We start from the raw sequence: 10,004 nt of genomic DNA on the forward strand, positions 1-10,004 counted from the left end.
AGCTAGCTCCCAGGCAGCCCCCCTGCCCCCCCATGTGCACATGCCCCCACCATACACCCCTCCCTACCCCTGCACAAGGCAGGGCATGCAGGGAGCAGATCACACCTGTCCCGCTCCTAAACACTGCTCCCCACCCACCAAGCCGCACAGGGAGTTTTGTTGAGTTGTTGCAGGGGGGGAGGGGGAAGGCTGAGGTGTTGACCAGCCCACGATGGCTCATCAAAACTCCCTATACGGCCCTCAGACCCAAATAATTGCCCACCCATTTTAAAGGAACTAAGTGATGCACACAATTTTGAAATTGATTCTTGTCACTTCACTTGACAACAGCAAGTTGGGGTCTTCATAAATGATAGATCTATTAAGATAAAGGCAAACTCAGCTCTAAGTACAATTCTAGCTTTTCATCCAGTTTATGGATAGGTGAACTCTGGCAACACATTGAGGGGAGTCAGCACAGATCAGGAGGCTGTTTGTGTGATCCATCTGCTTCTTACAGTAGCATTTGACTTTGTTTAAGACAGCGGTGTCAAAAGATCTGGTCCATGAGCCACGTCTGGTCTGTGGAGCCCTATCATCTGGTCCCTGGTACTGCCACTGGACCCAGAATTGATGCAGCTGCACATGGCACATGCGGGACCAGCCCTAAGTCCCTGCCCTGTGTGCAGCACCTGCCCCAGGACCCACACCAGGACCTATGCCACACACAACATCTGCTCCAGCTGGTTTGGGACTGCACTGTATGCAGCACCCTGAGCTGGTCCAGGGCGGGTGCCACATGCGGTGCAAGTCCCAGACTGGCCATGTACAGATTCAGAGCAGCTCCAGAACAGTGAAAGGAAGTGACAAGCACACTAGATTCAGTATGTGGGGGTTGAGGTGGGAGCTCCATGGGCCTGACTTGGCCCACAAGGCCTGCTATTCACTATTCATTTGGCATAATGAATGACATAAAGGTCTGCTAGGAAAGCAGGGTCCCTATACCTGTACCATTTTGGACACATGCTACAGATTTCTAGTTACCCAGCAGGTAAAGTCCAGTCAACTGTTAACCAAGGGCCAAACTGCTGTTAGCTGTAGAAGGCACAGACTGAATGCTAAAAAAAAGCATTTGGGAAAAGAATGGAGATGCTGCCATCATTTTCAATCTCAAAGGAGCCCTGGTGACTATAATATGTAATGTGTGTCTCCTTATGAAGACTGAAAAAAAAAAATCTCTAAAGATCAGAGGGCATGGGATTAGGTATGTGCATCCAAAAGCACAGAAGTATAAATTAAGTTGAAACCTTACATTTACATGTACATAACACAAGGGGAAATCTATAAAGAACACCACACCTACTAGTGTCATAGCTGCTGAAGTTACTTGTAGGATTCCTAATGCTGTTTACAATATTTTTGTAAATATTGTAACTGTTAAATGTTGGTTTTCCTATGATTTCTTTTTTCTTTTTTTTCTTTTTTGCTGGCTTCTACAGACAATAAGCAAAAGACTGGATAGGAAGGAGTTGCTAGGCACCTACCACAGTGCAGGAGTTCTCTGTGCTGCAATATGGGAATCAGCACAAAACAAAAAAAAACCCCAAACCCCAGCATTTTAAAATAGTTTTCATTAGTAAAATAAAACTGCTTTCCATGCTGGATATAGGAGACCATGCAAGTACGTAGTTTGTCTTTAAAAATAATGTAAGAAACAAAAGAAGCAGGGGTGGCTGGGGGAGGAAATAGGGGAGTGCAGAGAATCGAGGGTGCACTTTCCGCCCCGCCCCCCTTGATTCCTGCTCCGCCCAAAGTTGAAAACCCGGTGCCTGGCAGGGGCGGCAAAAGCATTTCTAGCTAGGCAGTGCTGAGGGAGTGACTTGTCTTCATGGCTGGCTCATTGTCATCTCCCCCCATCCCTTCTGGACGCATCATCCCAGGGGGGTTAACAAGCCTCTCTTCTTCGAGGTGTTGATACTCCGCCACTCGAGCTCGCCTTTGCTGTACAGCAGCAGATCTCAACGGTTTTTATACCAGGGCCCATTTGTAACCCCCGATGTCCAGTCCCGACCCAGTGCCCCTTACTCCAGACCTGCTGCCCCACCCCCCGCCCGTGTGCGCGCATGGGGGGCCCCAAGCGGCCCCTCGCAGGCTGGCAGCCATCCAGCCTGCAAGGGAAAAACCACCGTTTTCTCTATTTTGAAAGTTTATTCGCGACCCTTCCATAGGTTCTTGCCACCCACTTGTGGGTGGCGACCCGCGGCGCGGGGCGAGAAACGCTGCTCTCCAGCCCCGCACCCCCCAACCCCTCGTATCGGTTTGTTTCCGACCTCGTTGCAAATGACGTTACGCTTGTTCCCGGCTTCCACCGAAACGCAGCCGCCCAGCCCGGGTCCCGCCGAGCGGGAAAACGTCTCATACCCGGTCCAGCGCCGCCGCGGCCGGGGCCCGTTCCCCTCCCCCGCTGTATTGCCAACCCGCGCCAGGCGGCATCCCCTGCTCACTGTCCGCGCCCGTCGGGCTCTGGCGCCTCCGCGTCCGCTTCGCATCCAGCCGCGGATCCTCCGCGCCGCCACCCCCAGACCTTTTTTTCCCCTTTACAACAGTCAGTGCGAACGGCCCAATCGGGTCGCGCCGTCTTGGAGAACCCCGGGCTTCTCGTCCAATCGCCGAGCCCCGTGCTGGAGGGTGCCGGGAGCCCTGGACACCACTAACGCCACTGCGGTTGCCATGGCGGCGGGGAACGCTCCTCGACAGTGCTGGGACGAGGCTGGAACTGGCTGCTCTGATTGGCCGGAAAGCTCGAGCCCGGGAGTGGGCGGGGCCGAGGGCATTACAGGACAGAGGGGGCGGGGCCGCAGACGCGCGAGACGCCCGCGTGGCCCCCCTCCCCCCCCCCCCCCCGGGCTGGGGCAGTCGCAGGCCGCAAGGCAGAACCCGGGGCAACCAGACCGGCAGGGACCAGCACTCGTGTTGGAGCCACAGAGACCAGGTGCTTGGGACAGGCAGGAGCTTCCTCCGATGCCACCTCCTGCCTCTCTGAACCAATCAGGGCGTAAGGCGCCGCCGCTCTGCCTCCTGGTTGATCCACCTCAGGGCTCCTAAAGGGGTAACACTAAAAATGGGGCCGCAGAGACGTTCCCTACGTTTCCATAACGTTATGGGTGCGTCCCTGCCTCTAGCCACACACACTCAAAAGGTACGTATACATCATCATGTACAAACGTGAAAAGAACCTTTCGTCATTAAGACACATGGACATTCTGGCACTCCCCCCCCCCAACACACAATCCAGTTGTGATTAGCAAATACATCTATTTTTGCAAAAAGTTACCTATTGCTACATGTAGTGGCAGGTGCAAGAGATGAGCTCGCAAGTCTGTGGCCCATGTGCGACAAGTCTACCTGTGCCACAACTAAATTCCGCCTGTAATAAAAGCTATATGGTGACATGGAAGCAAAAATTAAAAGAATACAATATAAGTTCAGTAGATTTTTATTGCTTTTGTCAACTTTTTGAAACATTACAAAAAGAAATTTATTCTACTGGTAATTAAAACAAATTACAAAGGCTGGAGGATCTTTCGCATGAGACATGTCAGAAAAATAAAAATGTTCCTTTAGATGAACTCAATATTGGTTTCTACATTGGTATAATATAGAACTAGTTTTGGATTATATTATAAAACAACAAAACATCACTTGTAATTAGAAAAGCAGTCATAAAAAACTGGACTGTGAGTGTCGTATCTCCAGTGATATTTGATAATGACTATTAAAACTAATTTTTTTTTGTTCAGTTTAAATATGCTTAACAAAATCGGAAGACGCGCTTGCACAAAGACAATGCATCAGGAAGGTAAAGGAAAGTTACAAAATGACATGTCTTCTCTTATCAATGTGTCATCATTTAAAAAAAAAACCCTGATATTCAAAACACTTTATTCCAAATCAATGCCAATATGTACTAAATTCAATATGGAAGAAAAAGTTAGGTTACTATAAATACCAACTAAAAGCTTTTCCTATAGTTGACAATTTTGCTAAAAAGTTACAAAATAAAATTGATTTATCTTTTAAAAAAAATCACTAGGAAATGTTTTTGTATTTAGAGCACTACTTTTACATAGAGTCAAAGCTGTGGGCCTTTAGTCCTAAGTATATTCTCTATAAAATAAATTATTGTTGGTATAAACAGAAAACACTTTCACACACAATTTGTACTGTCCTATAAAAATTGATGCGACCTACATGACTAAAACATTACTAATCATGAAATAAGAGGAAATTAGAATCAATACATGGTGTTATGACAAAACCTAAAATTTGTGAATTTAAAACACTATGAGCCAATTAAATTATTTTGCACATTTACAGAACTTATATACAATACACACCCTCTAAAATTGTGCAGGCTCTGTTACATTACACATTTGTTACAGATATATTTTACAGCATTTTGAACCTGCCTTTGCAAAGGGCACAAGTTATAAAACTATTGTATATAGATAGATGTATGTGAAGTAAATTAAAAAAAACAGGAAAGTTTAAATAAGAAAAAAAAATCAGAACAACTGGCTGGGGGTGGGGAACAACTCACTAGCGTATCAAATTCTTCCCTACAGATTTTGTTGTGATAAACTTGGCAATCTGTTTTTGGATTTTTCATTAAATAATTATATGTAACAGCTGCAAATTAAAACAAGGAGGGCAGTGTCATAAACATGGGCACGTAAACAGAAATAAAAATATGTATAGGAAAAAATACTAAAAAGGATGAGTTTTTGTAAAGGAATATATTTAAAAGTAGTGACAGTGCTTTGTAAATTAAACCTTTCAGGTGATATTTAAATTGAGTGGTCAAAATTAAGAACCTTATTTTATGTAAACATACATCTTTATAAATAAATTAAAAAAGGACCAAAAGAGGGACTTCCTGAGGTGGCTCTGCAGCCAGATACACAGTAGCACTAACTCCATCCCTGGCAATGAGGCATCTAAAAAAGTGCAGGGCTGTTTATTGTATTCTACTGTTGGAATGAGAAATATATTGACTTAATTTTCTTAGGTTTCACCCCAAAGGTAAATCAGCGCACCGTAATTATCAATGCTTGTTAACACCTATTAAGGCAACATTTATACCTACACACAGTAAACTGCGTCCTTCACTGTTTTGCTTTAATACTATGCATGATTTTTTTTTAAGCAGAGAAGGAAACATTTATGTAAAACAAAATAAAGCAGAAAATTACTTAAATGCAAGTTGCCACTGGGGTTTTATGCACTTAATATCAGGGTCCTATTCTAATGAAGAAGTTAAAAGAAGTGTTATTAACCAGAACATTGAAACATAAGGTCAATGTAAACTGCTTCACAAGTCATGGCATTTCTGGCACCAATTAACATTTACATAATTAAACAGTCAAAGGAATACTGTGATTAAGAGGTTAAAAACACCCTTAAATAGAAAAATATTCACTTTCTGTAAAAGTGGCCAAAACATTAACCCTTTGGCACTAGAAGCCAGTTTTAAAATGCTTAATGTCATGGAACCCTAAACTCTGGCATCAAAGGGTTAAACATGTCAAAATCTATCATCAGTTTGGGTGTCTGGAAATATTATACAGCTGTCAGTATGGAAGAGTCAGATGGTAAAGGAAGACCAGCAAGTAAAAAAGCATTGTGGAAACTGCTACGTAAACTGCTAGAAGTATTCTTTTTTTCCTTCATAAGCAAAGAGGCTACCTAATGATAAACACCAATCTTACAGACTTGTACTTCACTCTTTACAAAAGTGGAGGAAAATTTTGAAGAAAAAACCCACAGCAATTCAGATATTTAGTTTCACCCAGATGTTGTTGTTTAGTCTGGAGTTTTGTTTTTGTTTTTTTTGGAAGGAGCACCTGCTCAAGTAAGGCACAAACTATTCAAATGCCCACAGAAAACATCCACAACTTTCCCAACTCTGTATTAGTCAGATCTCATTTCTTATAGACTTCAGTCATTGTTACTCTGTCAGTTTACATAGCATTCCTCATACTGTTCTGTACTACTATTTACTTCCAAAAACTTATTTTTCCTGAAATACAGCCTAACCTACAGCAGCACCAATTTTACCATAGTATGATTACAGTTCAAGTTTAACTTTAATGCCAGTTTCAGTATTTCCACTCACACCTAACAAATGTTTTATTTCTGTTGTAATGTTATCTTCGTTCCAAAATAGCTGGTGGGTCAGCACCCAGTTCCATTTTCAGTGTCGTCTTCAGAAGTGCTTAGCCTTGGCCTAACTTTGCTCTCTTTGAAGTTAATGAGTTTTACCATAAAGTGAAAGGTAAAACTCATTACACTTCCTCAGAAATAGAATTATCTCACATAACACCATCTTATTTTAAATGCCATTTATATTTTAAACTATTGTTATTGACCCAAAATATGCTGTTAGCAGCTCAGACTTCAGAGAGCTCATTTTGGGAAATGAAAAGTAAGGCAACGGATATCAACAAAGAAAAGAAATAGCAGGCAAATAGTCAAGATCTTGAACTTTAGTAAAATCATACTATTCACTCAGATACCAGCATGCATCAGAGCTTGAAAGTACCAATACAATAACTAATGCCTTCTCATTATTAAATGACTATTTACTTATTTAAATTTGTTTACAGCATTTAAGATTCATACCAATTAAAATAAATAAAACCTTTTTTTAAAAAAAAAAATTAAAGTTAGTATGCTATCCAATATGCCCTTTACAATGGAAAGGATCAGAACTGTAAACACAAAACCCAAAGTCATTTGTAATCCATAAAATAATACTGATTACCCATTTCAGAATTATAACCGATTGTTCCTAATTTTGTCAAGTACTCTGTAATTAAAAAGTCAAGCAAGAAAAAGACATTCTGATGGGAACATGAAATGCTTTAAAGATTCTCTAAAGTATTCTCTCTCTGAGCATATGGGTCCTTCCACTAGGGTCAATGGAAAGTATATGCATGCAAAGGGAGAAGAAAACAAATCTCAAAAGAGTTTGAGACTATGCTATAAACAGTAGATATACATTGTCATCAACCAAACCAAATGTGTTTAGAAGTCCACTTTACATGGTTTAAACATGGATTTTCCAGAAATGGCAAATACTGGTGTGGGATTAAACCTACAGCACCTGGATTGCTATTGATTAATAAGGGAATATTAAGAATAGATTTTAAAAAGTGGAGGTGAAGGGGAATGAGAAACAGAATGAAAAGATGTAATTTTTTTTAAAGGACAATCACCTACTGATTTATAGTTAAAAGGCCACTGCCATGAATATGAATGACAGAATTCAGGGAAAACAAACAAACATCAACATGTACCAGAGAAAAGTCAACACGTGGTAGTTGATGTAACGGCACATTAAGATTTGTTCTACGGAACCAGAGAAACTTGGTGTTTTACCCCTGCAAAAACCCAAGTCACTGCCTACACTAAAAACAAAGTTAGTACAATTTATAAATACAGAGGTATTACAAAATTCTAAAGAAATGTGGACCAGAAATTATCAGCATAAACTGACCTGACTTTATGCATTGATTACCGAAAAGAATATGTATTCATTTCAATCAATATTCCTATTTAAAAATGAAAATAAAATTTCCAATAAAATAAATATTTTAAGTGTAATCACCACTCATCTTTCTTGTATGAAAAATCTCATTATACAAAGATAATTTCTACAGTGCTAACAGCTGTAGAATCAAATGTATGATATTTCCTAAAGAAACATGGAAATCACATTTCAATTATATGATATCCTACACTGATATATACATATACAAATACACAGGTACATAATTCCCCTTGGTTTGATTCTACAGTGATGTTTCAGCATCCACATACTTCATTCCTGATGAACCTTCCATGTTTATTTGCACACTTTCTGGTTTCTCAGGGCTGTTGAAAACAAAGATGAAGGTTAATAGCCTGAAAAGTCAACAAATAATTAAGCCAAACTTTTTCAAGGTTTACATGCCAAAATTTGATGCATTTATAATATGAATACATTCATAATAAAAATCTCACATACCCAGGACAAGCCTGAAAAAAAAAAAAAAAAAAAAAAAAAAAAGTTACAGCTTGCTGGTTTCCAAGTAAAATCTTATGTGCCTCTGATGCACTCCAATTCTGTAATTATAACATTTTTATTAACCTTCCAGTGACATGCCTTTTAAGAAAAGACTGGATGTGGCCAGTAAAAAAAAAATATATATATATATATCCATATTATAAAAACAGACACAAAATAACGTAATCCAAGTTAGTGGAGGCCAACCTTTTTGTCAGGTGTGCCACAAATTAGCCCATACCCTCCTTGGGGGGCATGCTGATCCCTTTCTATTAAGGGATCTGATACTCTTTCTGCTCCCTGCCCTATCCACCACGCTTGCCTGTTCCCTCCCCAGTCTGCCAAGTACCACACACAGAGGCTGTCTATGCCACTTACGGCATATGAGACACAGCTTGGTCCCCCCAATCTAATTTTAGTCAACTTGGGGGACATTTCATTTTATTACTTGTTCCAGGGTTTTTAAAGTTGGAAGTTATTCTTCGTACTAATTATGTTTCATGTCATCTGTATATAAGCATTACTTCCCCAAGAGCAACAGCCAACATGATGGAAAAAAACAACTTTAGTTTTGTTGTTTTGCACTTCAATGAAGCACAGGAGGCATTTCCTTACTAAAATTTGAGTGGGTAAAAGCAAGGATTCGAAAGCTCCAATGAAGTTTCAGGAAAGCCAAACAAAACCCACAAAACACATACAACAAGCCTAAAAGAGGGGGAAGGAAATCTGATTCGAGTCCTCCATGTAGCCATACTAATTTAAGATAAAGATACTTAAAATTATACTGCGGTCTGTTTGGGGGGTTTTTTTGTAAAGGGGGGGGGAAGGGGGAGGAGAAGGACAGCATATAAAACAAACAACTGAACAGCTGTAGCCACCTACCCACCATGGGCGCGTCAAAAAGAGCCCAGCTGTGCAGTATGTGGCACCGCAAACATGTCTGCAGCGCTACATACCACAGTCTGGTGTTCTCTGCACTAAAAGGGCACATGCTGCCTGTGTGCACACTGTTCCAGCTTTTTTTCCCCCCTCATGGATTTTTTTTGACCCCTGCAGATGTGTTCCACAGGATATCCAGGGATATAAAAAAAAGATCGGGGGGGGACACAAAAAAACAAAACAGGCAGTGCACACTCATACAGCACGCACTGCTGAGAAGCGGAGCCAGGCCACCTGCACTGCAGTTGCCAATCAGACTCCACACAGCAGGATCGCTACAGCTGCAGCCCTAGGAGGTCCCCAGGTAAAGCTGCTGGGGTCAGCACTGTGCTAGCCCCAGACTCCACTACCACCCCCGGGGTAACTTGCCATGTGCCAAAGCACACATGGCATGGGTGTTCCCCGGGGATAAGTAGCTGCGGAGCAATGTGCACCGTTGCTACTTGTGCACAGGAATCAGAGTGTCCATGCTCGTCTGGATGCACCCATAAATTCAACAAGTTCTAGCATCATTCAGAGAGAAGGCAGGTGTTAATATAGCCGCCCTTAGGATAGAGGTGAACAGGAAAGAGAGTGTATTTAATCTGTTTATGTGAGCTCAATGTCAGGCAGAACTGCTGATGCCAAGTGGAGACAAAGGGACTCTTACAGGAGGCCAACCTTTTCCTTGTTTAGGAGGTGTTTTTCTGGTGGTAAGGCTTTGCTTTTGTTACCACACCTACCCAAAGAGTCAAGTTACTCAGTTCAGGGATGGGAGAGGCAGTAGAGCCAAACTAAACTAGGTGGTTCACAAGACCACTGAGCCCGCAGGATTACAGAAGTAGTTATAGAACCCATGAATATGAAACCAGTGCCATATAAATGGAGAAGCGTTTTTGCTATGGCAGCAAGAGTTCATCTATCCAGTATAGGGGGAAACCTAACCTGAAGCAATAAGAAAAAAAAAAAAATATATATATATCTATATATATCTTACAAG

The 10,004-nt window shown here is 41.6% G+C and overlaps 2 protein-coding genes across 3 annotated transcripts in view; both read right to left on the reverse strand.

The window, feature by feature from the left end:
* Positions 1 to 2,569, reverse strand: part of NEK10 (NIMA related kinase 10) — a 244,119-nt gene extending 241,550 nt beyond the window's left edge. Inside the window, exon 1 of the mRNA XM_019508779.1 lies at positions 2,484 to 2,569. The gene's annotated coding sequence lies outside the window, so the exon portion shown is untranslated. The remainder of the gene's footprint in view (positions 1 to 2,483) is intronic.
* Positions 2,570 to 3,461: 892 nt separating this feature from the next.
* Positions 3,462 to 10,004, reverse strand: part of SLC4A7 (solute carrier family 4 member 7) — a 100,526-nt gene continuing 93,983 nt past the window's right edge. For both annotated transcript variants that reach the window (XM_019508780.1, XM_019508781.1), the window contains one exon: positions 3,462 to 7,914. In XM_019508780.1, coding sequence (XP_019364325.1) covers positions 7,833 to 7,914 — 82 coding nt within the window. In that variant the 3' untranslated portion in view covers positions 3,462 to 7,832. The remainder of the gene's footprint in view (positions 7,915 to 10,004) is intronic.

This window comes from Gavialis gangeticus, unplaced genomic scaffold, assembly GCF_001723915.1.
Source record: "Gavialis gangeticus isolate Ggan-Ray unplaced genomic scaffold, GavGan_comp1, whole genome shotgun sequence".
NCBI classification, from domain to species: Eukaryota; Metazoa; Chordata; order Crocodylia; family Gavialidae; genus Gavialis; species Gavialis gangeticus.